The 21,918-nt window shown below is 44.5% G+C and overlaps 3 protein-coding genes across 3 annotated transcripts; 2 read left to right on the top strand and 1 right to left on the bottom strand.

The window, feature by feature from the left end:
* Nucleotides 1-570: 570 nt before the first annotated feature.
* On the bottom strand, nucleotides 571-5,628 carry thap12a (THAP domain containing 12a). The gene is made up of 5 exons (XM_080013117.1): nucleotides 5,522-5,628; nucleotides 4,757-4,877; nucleotides 3,586-3,687; nucleotides 3,407-3,443; nucleotides 571-3,050 (listed from the first exon to the last, which is right to left on the bottom strand). Exons 1-5 carry the CDS (start codon nucleotides 5,605-5,607, stop codon nucleotides 1,204-1,206), a joined length of 2,193 nt encoding a protein of 730 aa, XP_079869243.1. The 5' UTR covers nucleotides 5,608-5,628; the 3' UTR covers nucleotides 571-1,203.
* A 603-nt stretch (nucleotides 5,629-6,231) lies between these two features.
* On the top strand, nucleotides 6,232-10,112 carry mrps17 (mitochondrial ribosomal protein S17). The gene is made up of 3 exons (XM_080013130.1): nucleotides 6,232-6,338; nucleotides 6,914-7,046; nucleotides 9,241-10,112. Exons 2-3 carry the CDS (start codon nucleotides 6,924-6,926, stop codon nucleotides 9,556-9,558), a joined length of 441 nt encoding a protein of 146 aa, XP_079869256.1. The 5' UTR covers nucleotides 6,232-6,338; nucleotides 6,914-6,923; the 3' UTR covers nucleotides 9,559-10,112.
* Nucleotides 10,113-13,754: 3,642 nt separating this feature from the next.
* wbp2nl (WBP2 N-terminal like) lies at nucleotides 13,755-19,785 on the top strand. The gene is made up of 8 exons (XM_080013127.1): nucleotides 13,755-13,873; nucleotides 14,857-14,965; nucleotides 15,064-15,202; nucleotides 16,178-16,270; nucleotides 16,457-16,654; nucleotides 17,387-17,497; nucleotides 19,227-19,303; nucleotides 19,431-19,785. Exons 1-8 carry the CDS (start codon nucleotides 13,815-13,817, stop codon nucleotides 19,485-19,487), a joined length of 843 nt encoding a protein of 280 aa, XP_079869253.1. The 5' UTR covers nucleotides 13,755-13,814; the 3' UTR covers nucleotides 19,488-19,785.
* Nucleotides 19,786-21,918: the final 2,133 nt, after the last annotated feature.

The following is a 21,918-nucleotide window of genomic DNA, read 5'->3' as shown; positions in this document are numbered from 1 at the left end:
GGTCCACCCGCAGGTCGTTGCGTCGAGCTGGGTCTCGCGTACATTTTCTGCATTATAATTCCCCGGTTGCACTGTCATCGTACTGTTCCATTCATAAGTGCATACCCACAACGGCATACAGCATGGATTTCCCTGTACACGCAAATACATAATGGCTAAAATAGACGGTTTGTTGTACTGTGATCGGTCTTATTTTCACCTTCTAACTTCTGTTCGGAAGCCTGTGACTCATTTTCCTCCAAAGCATTGAGAATTGCTCTTGGTCGTCTGCATAGTGTTATGCCTGAGAACTCCGTAGCTTTTCCATTACAATGCATATATGTATGGAAGTATGTGTATGTATGTGACAAATAAACCTCTCTTGAATCTTTAAACGCAAAAAAAAATGAGGGTCTCAAAGGACCAGCCCACAAATTGGCCCATAAATGTATTTTAACGGCACAAAAAAAAATTGATAAGACTTTTATGATTGCTTGTCTATTTTAAAATACGTACCATGAGGTAATTCCCTAATGAGTCAGAGCAAAACAATGGGACATACCAGACGCCGTAATAACTTTTGGACATTGCTTAAAATAGTCATTTATTTTATTGAATGCCAAAAATATAGAACTTATGAAATTTCACTCAAATCCATACAAACCAAGAATAGTTGTTGGTTAGATCCTGCTAGGTTTCAAAACAGTCTGTGCCCAAATTCAACAAATTCAGATTTATAATACTTGTTTGAATGTATGTCAAGAAGTGGCTGAAATTGACTGTTTATTGTAGTCTGTATGACTTTTATTTTCTAACTTATTTTCCAAGGAAAACCTGAGGAAATAGTCAATTGTTTCTCCGAAATATCAAGCAGTTTCAATATAAATTCATGGTCGGTGGTACATGATGACATCAACTACCCAAAAACACCTTGTTTTCTTCCAAGTTAAAATTGCTGAAATATATACTGTGCAACATAAAATAAAAATGTATGCTGTTGCCCCCTCAAAGCACAAAACGTATCTCGTTAAATCTAGTCTAAACATTCTCACACTCAGGGTTAATATCTCCTCGTACAGCCACATACCACAAATGGAAAGTTTCAAAGTAAAAGTACTTCATCAGAAATCCAGTATTTTCCCAAAATACATAGATATTTTTCTAGAAGTGCCAGGGACAGAGATTGCTGAAATTGAAGGCGCTACATTTAATCATATCTACTGTCTAAATGTCCTCCCCCCCGGGGTAGGACTTCATGTAAGCCTCTACCATGGATCCCAGATCACGGCCAACATCTATGTTTACATTGACTAGAGCCAGACTCCTGGACCTGAGGTTCTCTGGTGTGTTCTCCAAATACCTATGAAACCGTCTGTATGCCAGGCTGCAGCTGTCCTCCAGGACCAACGACGGCAGGGTGCCAATCACCCTCAGCACCGCAAACATATTCGGGAAGAACTTCACGTCGGCCATTCGCAGCGTCTCGTGGACATTGGAAAGCGTAGGCTCCCCTTTGGCCTTCTGGCTCCACTTGACCCACCAGCAGTGCAGCTCGGCGGGAAGAGTCCCCATGTTGGGGATGTCGGCTTTGTGGATCTGCAGGCTCTCCTCCTTGGGTTCGGTGGTCTTGTTCTGTGCCAGCACAGCGGGGACCAGCGACAGGCAGCTCAGGGACTTCAGGTGGTCCTCGCCGAAGAGCTCCTGCATCTCCTTGATGATGTGGTTGAGCACGGGGACGGAGAGGTTCTCCTTGAAGTAGCCCTGAGGCTGCAACGCGGTGGTTCCGGATTCGGAGGGACACCTTTTCAAGGACGACCTCGGCACCCTGACGGGGATCTCTAGGGAGGAGGCCAGGTTGACGGCTTCGTCGTACCAAAACTCGTGGTAGACGTCAATGTTCTCAGAGACCTCGGTCAGCGACTGCAGCATGGGCTTGAAGTTGCTCGCCGCAGAATACGCTTCCGCAGCCGACCCCTGCAGGTTCTTCCCGAAGGCCCGTGTGAGCACCAGGGTGCTCTTCAGCACCACCAGGGACATGACAAACTCAAAGTCGGCGAGCGCTTTGGAGATCTCCAGAGCTTGCTGCGTGACGTCATCGCTCCACCTCAGGTCCTCGTTGTCGTGCACGCTGTCCACGCAGAGCAGCAGGGACTCCATCAAGTCCAGGGCCGTGTCAAAGGCCTCCGGCCTGGTGGTCCAGCTCGTGCGGCAGAGCTCCTTCAGTTCGTTCGCCTTCTCCTCCTTGTCCGGGTAGAAGATGGAAATGGCGTGCTCCAACTCCAGCTGGAGCGCGGGAGAGTGGATGAAGAACGCCTCGATCTTCTTGAAGGCCAACATGACGAGCTGGACTCCCGACAAAGCCGCGCCACCGACCAGGGAGATGTTCAGGGCGTGTGTTGACCTCGGGGTGAGCACGGCCATGGGGTACCTCTCTTTCAGTTTGGCGGCGAAGGCTTTTATTTTGGCGGACTGTGAGCTGGAAACAGCGTGGGCCTGACCTCTGCATTGGTCCATATCCAGGCCCCACTGGTCGGTCATTTCCGACAGCAGTCGCTCTGCGAGGGAGTCTCCGTCCCCTTCGAAATTCAGAAATCCCGCAAACCTTTGCTGCTGGAAGTTCGTCTGATCCATGTAGAGCAAGAAGACGGGCAGGTGCCACTCATCGGCGATCTTTGCCACATCACCGGTGACTAAGGAGAAGAGTCTGCTCATTTTGACTTGGTCCAGAATCTTACTTCGCGTCCATTGCTCGCACACGTCTATCAGCCGGGCGAGCTGGCCCGGGGAGCAGAACTCTTTGTCTTTCATTTCCTTGCTCTCGGGGTCGGCGTCGCACCTCCTCCTCAGGATCTGGTCGCCGGCGCTCACGCGGTAGTCCAGCAGCTCCAGCAGGTTGCTGGAGGCCAGGCTCTTGGTTTCGCCGTCGACGGGTCCTTTCACCGCGGGGACGTTTTGCTCCGCCAGCAGTAGAACGGCTTCAAACAGGGATGTGAGGAACTGCTTGTGCTCCTCTTCCTCTGAAGGTGCTTCAGTGCCGTCTGCCGTCGTCTCTGTTTGGCTCTTCCTGCCTTCTGCCCAAAAAAAATACAAATTGTTGCCATATCAGTCACTTCCTGTCTTTCAACAACAAAAGGTGCATGCTTTTTTTTTTTTTTTTTTTTTTTTTTTTAAATCATTCATTTTCGTTTATTGTTCATCTTTTATATTTAGGTTTATTTTTCTATTGCTCATTTTTAGGCGAATTGCATATTGGCTTCTTTTTTTTTTTTTTTATCCTTTTGATCCCTGGTATATTTAGCTGTTTTTTGGGTTCATTTTGGTAAGTCATTATACCAAATATGTATTATTCATTGTTAATTTGTAGGTTTATTTACATTTGATATGGAATTCATGTGAATAATTGAAACTGTATGAAATTAATACCCACTTTTCGTCACGTCATTCTCAGTTTCATCACCCTCGACCTGGCGTAAAAAAAAGAAAACAGTATAACTACGTGTTAATATACAGGTAATTCAATATTAACTGTATTGAAGGACTACCATGGTCCTGCTCATGCTGATTTCCTTCATTAAATCAAATAAATATATGGACCCCTGGACCCACCGTCTCTTTACTGCGCTTCAGCTGAGTGGCTTGAGGTGGGTTTGGCGCGTCGAAGATGGACGGAACAGCATCGCAAGTCAGCACCAAACCGACCAAAGTGTCCTGGAAAAAGAAAAACCATCCAAATACTAAATCTGGAGAGTCACACGGACGGACGCTGAAGAGGATGGAGAATAAAGTGAACCAGAGTCGACAAGAAATGACGTTAGCGCACACACCCCAAACACCCCAACCATGGTAAATGAAGAACCCCTTTCCCACTTGCGCTGAAAACAGTAAATCTACTGGCAACGTCCTGTGTTGGCGTCATGTGGGAACAGGAGCCGGCGACGATGTTTTACGGGAAAATGCCGGAACAAGTGTGAATGGAAGTGTGGGAATAGAAGTAGTAACATTTCCGTAAAATAGGGGTGGAGCAGAATCCAAATGAAGGACAAATAGTTGGCTTTTACGAATATTAAGCCGGGCAAAGAACGGTGGAGAACGTTGCTTCCCCAGAGGCAGAGAGTGTAGGACAGGTTGAAAATGATCACACTGGTTTAATAACTTTGGGTTTAGGATTATTGTGTCTGGGGACGGGGGCTCTGCCCCCTCTCAGTCAGCGGAGGGAAGAGTTTGCGGGGAGACTAAAAACCGATTTGGTTGCCTAGTCGTGCGTGATATTAGACAACTCTCACGTGAGAATTATGTTAATGTATCGGTTATAGTCATCTATGTGGGAACAGACTCCATACAGAACTTTTCTGTAAAGGAGGCTACGTCAGAATGACTACCTACTGCCTTTAATGGATATTTTTTATCCAGCAAAGTTAGTGATTCCATGTGGGAAGGGGGCTATGAAGAAGCCTCATATATATGCCCTGGTCTAAACCATTTAACTAAACAGTCACAGTCAGATTTCTTAATCTGGGTAATGATTAAGGACATTTTTGAATCAGTGTTGTAAATGTGAAATTAGCGCTGTCAATAACGCAACCCTCAAGATCTTTCCAAAACTTTCCACTCGGCTGAAATCTGACAGCAACACAAACAGAGGTCATCAATGTCTGCGATTAATTTATGAGAAGGGTATACAAACAAAGTAGACATTATACATCTTCAAGTGACAGTTACAAAAAAATATCTATCTATATATTTTTTTGTGATTTATGCAGCTCGGGAAGTTACTCACATTATTCTCAAAGGAAGCTTTTCCAAAGTGTTTCCCACAGAGTCTGTAGTATTTGAACAGCTGTTCGGGGGATTTGTCCATAAGATCGGAGCGGTTGCAGTTTTCGACCCATTTCCTGCATCTAAACAGAGGGGAAAAAATGGGACGAAGCCAAATGAAAATGTCCGTCTGATAAATTGCTAAGAAGGCAGTCACATGTCGGAATTGTTGATAAGCTGTAAATACATTTTTTTTAAAGCGCCGACTGATTGACAATGCTTCCTGTATGATGCTGAAGTGTGTCCTTAAATAAGTCAAAAACAAAAACGGAGACCAAATGTGCCACATGAGACATTCACACCGATAATTGGATCCCAATTAGGTCGCAGACCCTTTCATTTCGTCCGATGTCGTCTCTGGGATCCCAAATCGGAGAAGATTTGTATTGTTCGATATGATTCAGTGTCTATACTGTGATTAGGGAGACAGCAGTGGAATTAGGATCATTAATTATCCTCGCTACTGTAATGTCACATTCTTCGACAAGTGAAACAATTCAATAAAAAATTAACTATAAATGGGGAAAAATGGGCAATTTGAAATACAGTTACACGTGAGCAAAAACAAAAGGATTTGGCAACACAACTTAAAGCTCAGACGAAAAAATAAACCTCTATATCATCAATTCACTCCGTCAAATCTACATAAAATGTGCATCACTTCTCATGGCTACGCGGTTGCAGGCTGCCTCTATGATCACGTCTGGGATATGTTCCGCTTTATTACCGCTCTTCATCCTTTGGGAACCTGAACAGCGGCTGCTTGTTGAATTTGCCGCTCTCGCAGTTGAGTGCCGCGCATCGACTCTGCATTCTCGACAATCAAAGCGCCGGTGAAGTTATTTGAGACGCACTTGTTCACGATGTTTCGCAGGAGCGACTGGAAACACCCGCCGCTGTGGAGCCGGGACATGCGCACTACGGAAGTGCGGAAGGTAAAAAAAAAAAAAAAAAAAGGAAGAGCGCGCCGGCGCTTTATACCCACAATCCTTTGCGACGGCGAGTCACTATTTTAAAAAATGTACTGAAACCAACGACGTATTGGGAGCAACTACAGCGAAATCAGTTTCATTCACGTCAGGGTTGTTGTTGTTTTTTTTTTCTTTCTTTCTTTCTTTCCGAGTTGCACATTTTCCACACATTAAAAAAAAAAGCACAACAAGCATCGCTGTAGATTTTACAACAACAGGGAACTCCCGAGTGTACCCCAACTTTGCGCACTCCATTCGACACTCCAAATTCAACTACAAAACAATGTCAGAGGAAGAGGACGCTCTCCCAAACGCGATTATCGTTGAAACGTCACTAACGTTGTATTGTTTTATAGTCAATCATTTGTTACAATTGTTCTGGAGTTGAAATGAACGTCAGTCGACATTGTTGGTTTTTTGTTTTTCTTTCACATATTTTGTCCCTCTTGCGACGCGGTGTCCGTGACGTCATCAAAGCCGGCCGCGTCCACACGGCATGGCGGATCCCTGCCCGGGCGTCGGCGTGACCTTCTGATTCGCTGCATTTAAACAGCGTCTTCACCTGTAAACCAGGTGAGAACGGGCCTTTAATTCACAGCGGCGACGTGGCGGTTTGCCGTGATGCGCAGGAAGCTTCGCGCCGTGGTTGTGTGCAGATTATCAACGCGGCATGAGTTGTAGCAGCTTTAATTTGGGGGGTAAACCAGCTGCTGTCAAAACCGCCGTCTGCTCTTCACTGTGGATAATATTATTACTATTATTATTAGTAGGAGTAGTAGTAGTAGTAGTAGTAGTAGTAGTAGTAGAAGAAGAATTTATAGTAGTAAATCTTAAAATCACATTTCGATTCAGTCCGTTAAGATGAACCTTTCCGCACTGCACATCACTCCTACTAATAATATATACATACTCATAAATTGTTATCCATGCCCGTACATTATTGTCTACCAACATTTATTGGTCTTTTATTTATTGAAAATATTGTATTCATCCATCTGTATTTGTTGTTATCATTATTATTATTATTTTTATTACTATTATTATTACTTTTATTATTGATTTATGATGATCATCACAGCCATACTAGCACCATCATGCCACTCGAACAAACGATCTGTTGTAATTGAGTCTAAGCTCGCCATCCACAGGCCTTTCAGAATGTCAGTGAAACAGGCCTCCGTCCACGCCAAGTGGATCATCGGCAGAGTCATAGGGACCAAGATGCGCAAGACGGCCAAGGTGCGAGTCACCAGGCTGGTGCTGGACCCCTACCTGCTGAAGGTAGGTATGATGGACCACATGGAAATCGGTGCCATGTGTATCCACATCAGGGGTGTCAAACTCACAGGGTGTTTTATCAGGGTTCTTAGAAGGTGCATTAAATCCATCCTCAGAGATGTGAGCACCGGAAACCCCTTGAGAACAGCCCATTTTGTGCTGAAGTGCTTGGGGGGAGGGAGAAACGCCATCATTGAAAACCTGTGGTGTTGTCATCCAAATTGTAACATGTGAAAACATAAGCCAGCATGGTTGGAAATAGACACTTATAATAGTAGATGACAATGAGATATATAATAGATATACTAATAAAAAATAATAAAATAATTGACAATGAGACTAAGATTGTATTATATTTTGATTTATTAAGATCACATTTTAAATTGATTATATTTGTTTGGCGGGAAGTCCTTGAAAATTGAAGAGGGGGGGGGGGGGGGGAACTAGTGCTTAAAAAAACACCTGATATTTTTTCAGGGTTTTTACCAGGTCCTGTGTGTTATGTGCCCATGTTATACACACTGTGTACAGATACCCTATTACACACAACATATAGGGGAGGTTTATTGTTATTTTTTAGGTAAATTGCCTAATGTTTATTTTATTTGGTTCATTTTTTGGTTTATTGCATATTAACAATTTCATTATATATATTTATATTTATGTTATGCCTATTTTCTGCATATATATATATATATATATATATATATATATACACACACACACATATACACACACACACACCGATCAGCCACAACATTAGATCCACTGACAGGTGAACTGAAGAACATTTGATCATCTTGTCACATTGCACCTGTCAAGGGGTGGGATATATTTAGCAGCAAGTGAACAGTTAGTTCTTGAAGTTAATGTGTTGGAAGCAGGGAAAATGGGCAAGTGTACTCTGACTGGGTCAGAGTATCTCCAAAACACCAGGTCTTGTGGGGTGTTCCCGGTATGCAGTGGTTAGTACCTACCGAAAGTGGTCCAAGGAAACCCAACTGGTGAACCGGCGACAGGGTCATGGGCGCCCAAGGCTCATTGATGCACGTGGGGTGCAAAATCTAGCCCGTCTGGTTCGATTCCACAGAAGAGCTACTGTAGCACAAATTGGTGAAAAGGTTAATGCTGCTCTGATAGAAAAGTGTCAGAACACACAGTGCATCACAGCTTGCTGCGTATGGGGCTGAGTAGCCGCAGACCGCTCAGAGTGCCCATGCTGACCCCTGTCAAGCACCGACAATGGGCTCATGAGCATCAGAGATGGACCATGGAGCAAGTACGTGCCTGCATGTGCACAGTGTCGGTCCCCCTCTTGCTGCCAAAACTGCTCTGAACCTTGGAGGCATGGACTCCACAAGACCTCTGAAGGTGTCCTGTGGTATCTGGCACCAAGACGTTAGCAGCAGATCCTTTAAGTCCTGGAAGTTGCGAGGTGGGTCCTCCATGGATTGGGCTTGTTTAAGCACATCCTACAGATGCTGATGATGTAGAAGAAAACGTGACTGTTTAGACCAGGCCACCTTCTTCCATTGCTCCATGATCCAGTTCTGATGCTGATGTGCCCATTGTAGGTGCTTTTGGCAATGGACAGGGGTCAGCATTGGCACTCTGACCAGTCCCATACGCAGCAAGCTGCGATGCACTGTGTGTTCTGACACCTTTCTATCATTGCAACATTATCTTTTTAGGCAATTTGTGCTACAATAGATCTTCTATGGGATAAGATTAGGCGGGCTGGACTTGACTCCCCACGCGCATCAATGAACCTATGGGCACCTATGACCCTGTTGGCAGGAACACCCCACAAGACCTGTAACTTTGGAGACGCTCTGACCCAGTCGTTTAGCCATCACAACAGATCCTTACGCTTGCCCATTTTTTCTTGCTTCCAACACATCAACTTCAAGAAGTGACTGTTCATTTGCTGCCTAATATATCCCACCCCTTGACAGATGCCATTGTGACACGATGAGGTGTGTGTGTGTGTGTGTGTGTGTGTGTGTGTGTGTGTGTGTGTGTGTGTGTGTGTGTGTGTGTGTGTGTGTGTGTGTGTGTGTGTGTGTGTGTGTCTGTGTGTCTGTGTCTGTGTGATGCTGTATAAGCGCGTCGTGCCCCTAGTTTGCCTAAGTGATTTGTTTTTTTATTATCATTTTAATAATAAAGCTATTTCATTGCTGTGCTCTCTCTGCTGCAGTACTACAACAAGAGGAAAACGTACTTTGCACATGACGCCCTGCAGCAGTGCACGGTGGGGGACGTGGTGCTGCTCCAGGCTCTGCCTGAGCCACGCTCCAAGCATGTCAAGCACCAGCTGGCCGAGGTGGTCTACAAGGTGGGCCGCGTGGTGGACCCCTTCACCGGGGCGAAGGTGGAAGGAACCCAGTTTCTGGAGCCGCTCCCCGACCTCGCATGCGACCCGGAGGAGAACATGACGCTGGTGGAAAAGATACGAGAACTGGACATTTGTGCCGCCTCCTCCACTCCTGACTCCACGCCGACGCAGACACCCTGACCTTCATCTTCATTCACAACAACCTGTGACATTGTTGTTTCTGTTTCTCCCTGGGATGTAAATATCAGTACAAAGTGATGAGCGTCACTCATTAAAACTCATCACAACACACAGAGAGCTTTGTGTTGTTCATTATTCAAGGGAATTAGTGCCGTTACGTGTTGAGTAAAGACTCTGGTTCGTGTGATGCAAAAAAAAAATTACACTTTTGGATATACATTGTTTATTTAATGCTTTTATTTTCAAACCGTAAATTACAGAGCCCCTAAAGAGACACGTGCCAAACGATCAAACAAAAAAACATATATATTCTGAAAGTTGGACGTGGGGGTAAATCTATATGGAAGTTTTTATTGGATTAATAATTGCAACTCACAGAAGACAATGCACAAATATAAACAGGAAATCCACATGAATAAACATGTATTTTTTACATTTGTGCTGTGTAAAGTCATATCCACTAAAGATACAGAACGTATTTTAAGTTGACAAACTTTTTCACATAACGCAAATACGCCAAAGTCATATTTGCGCATTTGTTGAACGTGGTTTTTGCATATTTGCGGATCGCTGATGTCAGTTTGTGGGCCACGTGACATTTGTGACTTCCCTCCAATTTCTTTGCAGAATTGTGTCCAACCCGCAGCGCAGAGTTCTGGAGAAAAAGATCCGCAAATGTGAGGCGCAGTTACTAGCTACACCAGCAGGGGGGTGACATTCCCCCACATGAGCTGTCTGTCAAGAGTATTTAAAGAAAGTTGTAAAAGTCTATTTAGTACTGTATATTTTCACGTGTATTCCATAAAGCCCACTTCAGAATACTGCATTCCAGTGTATTTATACCACCACTAATCTTCCAAATGGTAATTTGATTTTGCGCGCCTACCTCTTCTACAACAGCCTGGAAAGTTCGAGTTAGAATAGTTTGCAAGAGCGCGATTACAAACACAACTAGAGGCTGTGAAGGCGAACTAGTGACTAGATGACTTTCGGTGTTTGGCCTGACGACGTGTAATGTCCCTAACAGCCTCTGTTGTGTCATTTAGCCCCTAGTTAGTAACCGCCTTTTTAAGACACGTCAAAGCTTCAAACTTCATGAGTGGAGTATTTACTGACGTATTTTATGTGGTAGAACAAAATGTAAAGATCTCTTAAGCTTGTGTTAATCACAGACCTTATTTGAGGCATCGAAACAAAAACCTATTCAAAAACCTAATTGACTTTGACAGAAGTTAAATGGAAGATAACTAATAATTACTGATTATTTCTGGGTTTTAGGACTCATTTCTGCACTGCACTATTTGGACTTCAACTTTCTTTTGTAATTATTTAAATAAGAGCCATTACAATATACAATTAATGGCATCAGCATGCTACTAACTGAGCAGCACATACAACATAAAAATTATATAAAATCATAATAATGACTTCAAACTAAAAATCATTCCTTCGGCAGAAGAAAAATAAATGAGGATAATCTAATCTAAGTGTGACAGTTCCGCCTGCCACACACCATCCAAGTGGCGTTTTCAGGGCCCTCCGACACAGAGAAAGACAATGGGGTTGAAAACACACCAGTTTTATTGTAGGGAGTGGGCAACGTGAAACAAGCCCGGAGAAGATGGACACATGTCATGACAGAGGCGCTCCCCGTGTGTGGGGATGTGTTTTTTACCTGATGCTCGTTGATTGCTCTGACGAGCAACAGGCGTACAGCCACCCTGAACCCGGGCCCAATTACCTAGACCCAAGACCGGTGTGGCTGCTTAAACCACACCACCCCCACACCACATCCTGTTTTTAGGCTATTGTGAAGGAGTTATTATCACAGTTTGAGGAAGTTGAGTCTGTGGAACTGAAGGACAGGCCAGGTTCTACTCCTGAGCCGAAAAACATGTCAGTTTATGATTTTGGTCTCAAATGTATTTCACTCACATTTATTTTACTTACTAATACGTTCATTGCTATTTGTTTCTGCTTGTTCCTCTATTCCAGGGCTTCAAAGTGGCCTATGCAGTGTTTAAAAAACTTTCCATTATTACAGCCGTTAACTCCCACCCCCCAAATCAAGCCGTTGGCGGTCAGTACAGGACAACGTCCGAAAGTAGTTGTCATCAATTCTTAAATCTGGAGGGGGGTGTTTGGGTTTTCCTCTCTCCCTCAACCTAACCATCATCACCTGTTGCCATAGTTTACAACCCTGACCCGAGAAAAACTCGGTTGACTCCTTCATGCAAAAATATGACAAGATTCAAGATTCAAGATTCAAGATTTTTATTTGTCACATACATATACATACTTCCATACATATATGCAGTGAAATGTAATGCAACGCACCCGGTGATAGCACACAATATGTCCTAGGAAAATATAAAAAAATAAAATAAAATAAAAAGTAGAAAATTCCTTTCTAATAGACCGACTAACTGACTCCTAAAACGTAATACAGTAAGTGGAATACTTATAGAATAAGATAAAAATATATAGAATAAAATACAATAAAAATAAATTGAAACAAAATGGAATAGATAGAAGGAATATGCCTATGTATATACAGATAAGAGGACAAGAGGATTCAAGATTCAAGAGGTTTATTAGTCACATACATATACATACTTTCATACATATATGCAGTGAAATGTCTCTGCAACGCACCCAGAGATTATGCACAATAGTTACTAAACGAGCGAGCGAGTTAAAAAAGCGGGCGTCCGGGTGAAGATCATTCATTCCTTTTCCATGTGATGTGAAGTCACAATGTTAAACCGTTTTGATAGCGTTCAACCTTTAAATCTTACATGTTTTATACACGCACGGAGAGTAGTTGTGGAGGGGGCGTGTACCAACGTGTACCATCAATGAAGAAATGCTGACATCACTTCCGTAAACAAGACAAGAGGATCCTTCGGTTTCACTTGTCTGTGAAAACGTTCATCTCCGTGTTGTTATGGATTACGAGAAGCAGGTGGTGGAAGCTCTAAATCATATTGCCGACCTTAATCTGACCAGTGCGATAGATCTGATACTGCCGTTATCCCGGACTGGGAGAACATTTCAAACGGCGGATTTCAACCCGAATGTGACGTTGAAACGGAATATTTTCAAGAACCACCGGAGGAGACCGACGATACGGCCCCTGTTGCAATAGTATGCGACAGCAGCGTATTGCGACAGTAGGTTATCGTGATAGTATCGCGACAATAATAGCTACAGTAAGCTGTCGCGATATAAACGTACCGCGACATCAGCATTTCCCGATAGCGAGGGCAACGTATCACGATAGCATGCGACGACAGTGGTAACATATCGCGGTGGTATCGGTATATCGCGATAGTGATCCATCTGTCTATCTATCTATCTATCTATCTATCTATCTGTCTGTCTGTCTGTCTGTCTGTCTGTCTGTCTGTCTGTCTGTCTGTCTAAATATCTTCTCGTCTTTCAGCCTCGTAAATTTCCTCAGCACTTCATCTTTTGGGTGATATGAGCTCATCAAATGGCAAATGACAACATGTAGCAATGATTAGAGGTTCCCAAAAAACATCCATACAGTCTCCACTCACTCATCGGACTGAGTTGAGGTCCCTTATCGAGGGGCTGAGCCTTTATCAGGAGTCAGCTGATGTTTACCTTGAAGGGCGGGGGTGGTTTGTCTAAAAGCCAAGCCAATTATAGGGCAGACTGCCTCAAAAAAAACAATTGAAAGGTCAAATTTGTTAAAATAAACAAGGTGGTGCTTCGTGTTTTTCCCCAAACAGCACGACACATGTTCTCCCCAGGGGGACCAGTAAATTAAATCATTGCATAATTTCAAGGCGTAGGTTAGAAGTGTCCCTCCTACGTCCATGATCCCCGCGGCAAAGCTTGTTCCTAATTATTAGATCACTGATGTGGTATTCAAAACTTGGTCTCCTAACATTGTTCTCTTATAATAATAATAATAATAATAATAATTATTATTATTATTATTGTTATTATTATTATTATTATTATTATTATTATTATATAATTGTAATAATGTATTATTTATTGATGGCAAAAATATAAAAAATATAATAACTACTTATAACAATAATTATATATATCTAATTATTGATTTTATAAACCATCGTACCAATGAAATGTCATGTTTATGTCGTGTCACAAGACGGGAAACAGCTGACGCGCTGACGTCACGTTCTGACGTCGTTGGGGGCATCCCAGTCAGTCGGACACAACTGCGTTTCCCTCAGTGAGACCCGGACGCCGTAAACATCATGGCTTTGAATCGAAATCACTCCCAAAACGGCGGCGTTTTAATCCACAACGGAGAGAGGTACGCGGGCAACACGACGACATCGCTACCGACTGATATCGTTTGCCGGCTGTTTTCTCATATTCCAAGTAGATATAGTTTCAATTGCGTGGCGTTAGCTTGACGCTAGCTGCTTTTAGCTCGCTGGCCTAGCATAACAATCGTCGCCGTAGCTGTTTGGTACGCAACTTAGTCCATGCGGTAAATATACCAGGAGCCATTGGAACTAAGCAAGTTAATGTCATAACGGCAGACAATGAGCTTTCCTCTCAATATTCAACTCGACGTCATGGTGGCTAAATGCAACAGTTTACTGGAGCAGGGAGTTTTAGTTGGATATGCAGGTCTCGCGTAACACAAATGAACACACACATCTGACATGCTTACTGTTACGTCATGTTCTCCATGTGATTCACAGAGCGACCATAGCTTCTTGTGGAGGTTCTTGTTGTGTTTTTGAGGCGGCTTGCGTCACGTTCCGTTGCGTTACCGCCCTCCTCTTTCCTCCTCCTCCTCCTCCTCTGCCTGTTGACCCCCCTCCCCATAGTTCACTAACTCCACTGCAATCTGCAACTCGTATGATCGTTACTTTTTCCTGCTTGGCCTTCAAGATATATAAATCCAGCCGTTATAATAATAAACCATTACCATGCTCCTTCCGCCCTGCACCCAAATTTCAACCAATTCTCTTCCCCTCACTTATCCCCTCCCCAGGATACTGCACAAAATTCCGTGTTAAGTGAAGTTTATCGCCGCTGCAATAAATGTGACTGCACTGTTCCTTGTCTAGCCGCACTTGTTTCCGTCTAGCATTGTCCGTCTCCACCCACCCCCACTTTCATTCTTCTCATCGGCCCCTCTTTACTTCCAGTACTGGGGCATCTTAATGCTGAGTGGGACCCTTGAATTTATACATTTGCACCCCTTTCCCTTTCTTTCTCCACCCTTCGGCTTGTTATTATCTTAAAAACCGATCTCATTCCTGCTCCCCCACCTCCTCTCAGTGTTTTGAAGGATTGTAAGAACGTGGAGCTGTCATTCAGTGATGTCACCTGCAAGACCGACCTACTGAAGGGGAACAAGAAGGGCAGTGTTTACCTCACGCCGTACAGGGTACGGCCATCACCACTCACATACGCAACATTTCAATTAGTCTTTATTTTATGCCATTTATCATCTGTTTACCCCCCCCCCCTCTCTCTCTAATGCAGCTGGTGTTTGTGTCCAGTAACACCAAGGACGTCTTGGGGTCCTGCATGTTCCCCTACTATCTGATGAAGGGCTGCAGCATCGAGCAGCCGGTCTTCGCTGCCAACTACATTAAGGGAACAGTGTCGGCCGAGCCTGGTGGTAGGTGGTGCCGTGTTCCTCCTTTCCGTCTGTTGATCTGCCCGCCTTTACATCCGTATTTACATCGGACTAGGGATGCAAATTTAAGGGAATTGCCTTAATCCATGGTTGTTTACCTGAACAAACAATCGTTGATTAATTGATCAATCTAATGACGTCGCCCGGGGGGCCGGCGCTGTGGCAGCTTGCGCGGTGCCACAAGGTCACGCACCTCTGAGGTTTTGTGACTTGGCGCGAGGGGCATTTCTCCCCATTTCATTTCAAAATAGAAAAGTTCGGGGCAAGACTCGCCAAGCTGGTTGTGCGCATATAGCAATATTTAGGATTCGTCTTTGCGTGAATTGAGGGTAAGTTGTTGAGCAACAATAAAGATATTGTTTCCACCCCAGCATTGAGAAGCTCCTGTTTGCTAGGCGCAGCGTTGTCTGTTATTTGTCGTCCTTGCCGGAGCCTCCGTCTAGTTCTACCGCTACTTCCTGCTCCACTGGGACTGCCCCCTGTGGCTCCGGTGAGGGACTGCAGCAGAGAACGTGCCAGCTTTAGAAGAAGAAGAAGAAGAAGAATCTTTAATTGTCACGCCACACAGCTTTTTAAACGCCCTCCACTCTCTGCGTGGGCGGGAAACTCCCGATGATACAGTTACAACAAGACCACAGATTGTTCAGTTACTTGTTTAATTTGAAATGTTATTAAATTCAGTTCTTATTAGCAATTCATTGATAGTCGATTCATTGTTAACATCCTTACATCGGACAGGCACAGATATGTCTACTGAAACAATGAGAGGTTTTTCATGTTTGACATGTTTAAAAACTGTGTTTTGGCAAAATCAAAAGAACGATTAGAAGGTCTCGCTGGGTCATCGCTAAGCAATAAATGTTTAAAAATAAATGGTAGCCTACCTGTAGTGTCCATAATGACCACTATTCTTACTGTAACTGGAGTGCTGAGCTACCATTGTGTCTTTATGATAAGGTGGCTGGGAGGGGCAGGCCAGCTTCAAGATGTCCTTTACCAGTGGAGGAGCCATAGAACTGGGACAGCATCTCTTCAAACTGGCCACAAACGGTTTGACCACTTTGATTTATTCATTGTTAAGTCCTTTCATAGTGCTAAGAGAATGCAATCTCTCTTTCTGAATGACGGGTATTGCCCAGACGACCAGTGCAAATGATTTGCTAGGAAGTACCGTGAACAGTGTGGGCGGATACAGCGTATGCCTGTTGTGAGGAAACCTCCCCACCTGTGTTTCAGCGTCCCGCGCTCGCCCTGCCCAACACGGCGCCGGCTCCTATGGCTACGCCTCTCCCGGAATGATGAACGGCTACGGCCCGCCCCCCGCGCCCCAGAACTTCCCGTACGCTCCTCCCCCTCCGCAGCCGAACGGGTTTTATCAGGGCCCACCCCCTCCCGCAGCAAATATGGGCTTCCCCTATCCAATGGTCGCCGCAGGTATGTGTTCTGATGGTTTTGAGTGTAATCATTTTGTCAAAGATTCTGAAATGTTGCATGGGATGTAAGTTTGGGATGGAGAAATGACTTTGGGAAAATGACTATGGCTAAAACCACCTTCAGCAGAAATAGCATCAACCAAGTTCTTCTACTGTGCTGTGGATAGATTTAGGCCCACGTCTTGTCATGTAACTATTACATGTGTGGGTTTTTCGGGCGTGACCTGCTCTTTTTCACATCCTACCTAGAACATCTCAATGAGATTTAGGTCTGGACGTTGATCAATTTAATTTATTGTAATTTAGCCCTTCCATTCAGGAGTAATGTCCTTATATTCTCGTGTCGATTTCTCTATTTACGAACATAATTGATAGTTCTTTTAATGATGGCAAGGCGTCCGGGTCCTGATGTCGCAAGGCATCCCCCAAACCTCGACTCCGCCACCACCATGGTTGACCATTGGTGGTGGGTTCACTTCTTGGTGTGCTTGGTATTTAATGCTCCCCAGATTACATCAGTCAAGTCATTTCTTTGGCAAACTTGAAACAGGCATTCATGTTCCTCTATTTTTGACCGGTCTTTCTTATGGTGTCAAAGGTGACACGTTTAGAAAATCAGGAAGTTGGAAATAGTCGTTGAGGGCATTGTATATTCCCCACTTCAAAGGTGGCGATATACTCAGGACAAACTTGACCTTTTACCTTGACGTTGTCTCTTTCCTGTGTGTTCCAGGAGTATACCCATCAGCTCCTTCCTACATGGCCCCACCTCCTCCGTACCCTGGACCGCCCCAAAACTGGGCCGCGCCCCCCGTGAACTGGACTGCTCCGTCGCCCGCCCCAGGTCTGTATATTTTCAAGTGTTTCTCTTTTACTCTCTCTCTCTCTCTCTCTCTCTCTCTCTCTCTCTCTCTCTCTCTCTCTCTCTCTCTCTCTCTGTCGCTGCACCTGTCACAACCAATCAGATCAGCTCAAAGTGAATCATATGGAAGCACGGTGGTAAAAAAAATAAACAAAGGCGGTGCTCACGTCGCATCCGCACCACATAGAAATGAGAAAAGACAAACGACCCCCTCGCCCCGGCTGTCTTCCTCTTTAGCTCCCTTCCATTCTGCGCCACCTCTGTATTTCAGCGGAGACGTTGGCAACACTGAAGAATGTATTCCACCAATACTCATAATAATTGTAAAATTTTACATTATATCCATATAAAGCTAGTAACCGTTTAAGAATGTTAATCCTATGTTAAAGAGACTCCCGCACATTGTATGGACAAGCTATATTCATTAAATAAGTGACTTTCGGTTAAAGGACCTTCATCAGGCAAAAGATTGGACCGGAAGTTTAGGCCGTGATTGCACACAGCCGTCACGGCCCTGAACTGGTCGATGTTTGTAGACTTCTCCTTTGGGATCCGCTCGCCTTCCACACACTTCCACTGGTGAGCAACCCTGCACCTCCCCCAGATCACCTTTAGGATCCCTCCAGAGCCTGCCCAGCAGATTCGGGCAGCGCTTGTAGAGCTTGTAGGGTAGCACCCGGGGCTGATCCAGCTCTTGACCTAGCGACCTGGATCTCCTTCAAAGTGGGTTCTTTCTGGTCGAAGTCTAGGGGTGGCGCTGGTGGACATACTAAGGACTATTATTGCCCCAGATCTCGCCCCCTACACGCGTCACTGTAGGTGTTGCTGAGATGGTTGTCCACTTCGACTTCGGAGCGGGCGAGCCGGCCACTGGGGTTTGCGAGAAAGGCAGCCCCGCTTCCTGACCATCTCCTCCCTCTGTCTTAAGTGCCACTCGGCTCCTCTCAAGGTCAGCGGTTTTCTTGCAGAGGATTCTGTGAAGCTCCTTGCTCCTCCTCGCTTGCCTCGTTGAACTACCACCTCATGCTCCTCAGTTCCTGCCTCGGCTTGTGGGAATCCTCTGCTCTAGGGATGGGCCGGGGTAAACATTTTAAAACCGATTCGATATGAAGCCAAACACCGGGCTGGACCGGTATACCGAATTTTTCCACTAGGTGTCGGGCTTGACTCAGCAGTCGCCCTAGAGTTGGTGGCGCAGGGCCTGTCAGACACTACTGTCTCCGTTAGTCCGTTTATAAACAAACATAATATTATGTCAATCACGTTGTCATACTAATGCACAGGTGGCTGATGTAGGCGACTATTTGCCAGAACGCCTCATAATGACAAATGCCGGTTCAGTCCGTTTGCATGAAACCCAACCGGTTTAGGCACGTACACCGGACCGGCAAAACTGGAAATCGACCCGACTCTACTCTACTCCAAACCTCTCGGTTTGGAGTAGAGTGACAATGACAATGGTCGTCATTGTCATTGTCACATACATACAGCTGAGTCAGGGGCAGTAACTATGAAGAGTTTGAGTCTCCACTGGCCATCCTCCATTACCTTCTCATCATGATCAATTCAGACTATGAAACTAGTTTTGTGATGATGTGATGATACGTTTTCATGATGCGCATGATATGCGATCATATCAAATGATGTCCCAGCCCTAGTGTACTCACTTTCTCTCCTTTCCTTCTCTTTCGCTCGATGTTGACCCGTCCAGATAACCCCAAAGCAGCAGAAGCAGCAGGCAGTGCTTATTACAACCCAAACGATCCACACAACGTCTACATGCCCATGGTAGGTGCCGCTGCAGCTTGTTCTTTAATGTAGTGTTCACCAGCGCCTCTTGGCGTTGTGTTGTGTGGAGTGTGTATTCAGTGAGAAAACATGTTTTTTTTATTTTATTTTCTTTTTTCCTTTGTAGGAGCAGCCTCCTCCGTATGCCCCGTACCCAAACACCCCCGAAAAGAAAAACAACTGAGTCCTAATTTCCATCACCACCATAATAACCCCCCTCCGACCTTCTCTGTGTTGATGGTGGATATGATTTGTTATGAAACATAGAGATGACTAAGACTATGTTAATTATTGGTCCAATTGGACAACCCATTGGACATTGGTGACGATAAGAAGAAAATAAATAAAATAATTGCTGATATTTTGGATACTTAGAAATATAATCAGATCTTTATAAATAATGGAGAAATGCTTTGATTTTTTTTTTTTTTTTTTTTGCGCGATTGGTTTGTTTCCATTTTTTTTTTTTTTTTTTATCAATACGCTAGTTAGTGACTCTGAGGCTTCTGAGTGTTAATCTTTTTGGTCACCATACTAAGGACTTTCTTTTGGTCTACATTTGCAAACGCCCGTAACCTAGTAAAGGACATCAATAACTCCAGAGTTGGAAATCATATAGGCAGTGAGAGGAATGTATTTTTTTAAAGAAAGTGGTTTCTGCTGCATTTTGTTGCAGTTTGTTGATGTTAGACAATTCCTATGCTTATTAACAATAGCAGATTGTGTTTGCTATTTATTTGCAGTAACATTGCTAGAATATTTCCTTCCTTTCCTTTTTCCGTTTGTGTTTCTGTTGTAAAGAGATTCATTATGAACTGTAATTAATCGTGATTCCATATACTTTGCATAACTGGGCGAAATAGCATTACCATTTCTGTAACTAACACAACAAGTACCATTCTACACACATATATATTAAAAATAAAAAGAATAAAAGTGTCTGTGTGCAATATTCCAGAGTCACATAACAAAGCTTCAGGCGGTGAGGGGGCTGTGTCTAACTAAGTAACTGTCTACCCTGCTCTGGCTTTTATTGTATTCATGTATGCAATGGGGGTGGAGGAGAAACCCAACACAGTATTCGACAAATTACAAATGGTGGGTTTTTATGAATGTTTGTTTCTCCAAATATTTTTAAAAGTTTGTTTTTGGGGAGAACTCACCACAAACCAGGTCGACCGTGGAAAATCCCCAGTGTTTCCCTTGTTTCCGGTGTTGTCGCACCCCTGTCTCTGGCAGCTGGACGTAGAGCGCGGTTTAGTCCTTGACACTACTTTAGAGGGAACAGTTTATTATTATTATTATTATTATTTTGTTTATATTCTGTCTGTTCAGCGTCCTTCAATTGTAAGTTAATTGATTTGAGTGTATTAGGAACAACAGTTAGCTTACTGTAATACCATTTTTACACCAGAATTAGCGGTTTACCTGTTGGTTTTTTTTTAACACGAGTCAACCCGCTAAAAATGGGCGATTGACGCCTTTCCCATTGCCAGTAGAAATGCTGTTTCTTTTTTTTTCTGGTGTGTCATGTTCGACGCTGCCACCAACAAACTGGAAAAGGGGCTTGTCATGGTTCCAGTGTGATTGGGGGGGACAGTAGATGAGACAGAAACTTAAACAACAACATCAAACTGTGAAACTGTTGAAAACTGAAAAACGGCTCATCACCCAGTGAGACTCGGTTCCCTTCGTTCCTGCAAAAGAGCCGTTCAAAAGTATCCGATCGTTCATGAACGACCCAAAACTAGGGTAGAAGCATCATGGAGTATCCATGGATTCACCGGCATCACCTGATGCGCAGTGTGCACAATGGTCCTTTGGCGGCGGCGAGTGGAGACGCTCCTCCTGTTCGGAGTCTGGCTTGGGGTGGTGCTGGAGTGGCCTGGAGCCCGGCGGAGAGCGTGGGGTTCCCTGCTGTGGTCCCCTCGGAGTGGTCCCCACACTGAAAACATTTCATGGTCCCCCATGGGGCAAAAAGTCATTAACTTCTGATTTTGGATTCTAAATTGGATATGCAATGATGGAATAATATACGGATATTCTTGTCTATATACACGCCAACGTCTGGAACTTTTATGCGCGTGGCATCGCACAGGTAAAGGGGCCAAAATGAGGGGGTCCACCCGCCAGTCCTGTTCACATCAGAGCCCATCAGAGCCGGAGCTGATAAAAACCTATGGCTGTTGTAGGGTTTGACCCGGGACTGAAACCTGGGGGTTACCTTTCCCACTAATGACAAATGCTGGATGTTACCGGGTGTTTGGCACAGCGGGAAAGGGGAATCACTCAAGTTTTATTGTCATAGGCGAAGCCATCTAGCTTCGTCCTTATTGGCTGCCCCTGCACACATGCACATCTTACTGAAAAAAATTGAATGTACCCATCAGCCTATCAGCTGTGGCCTGCTGCTATTATAGGACCCTCTGCCCGCTCTACTTCTCCCCAAAGGTCTTCAGCGACTCTAGGGAGGGAGACAGCAGGGTAGGAAAATCTAGAGGGCTTCACCTATGATCATAGAACTTGAGTTAGAGTAAGCTAACTTTCGCTCTATTTCACATAAGCTCTGCCCTCTAGCTTCATCCTTTTTGGCATGAGGCAAAGCTATTTGAGTC

This window comes from Zeus faber, assembly GCF_960531495.2.
Source record: "Zeus faber genome assembly, chromosome: 14".
Classification (NCBI taxonomy): Eukaryota; Metazoa; Chordata; class Actinopteri; order Zeiformes; family Zeidae; genus Zeus; species Zeus faber.
Note: the sequence above shows the minus strand (reverse complement) of the source record. Positions and strands in the feature narration are given on the sequence as shown.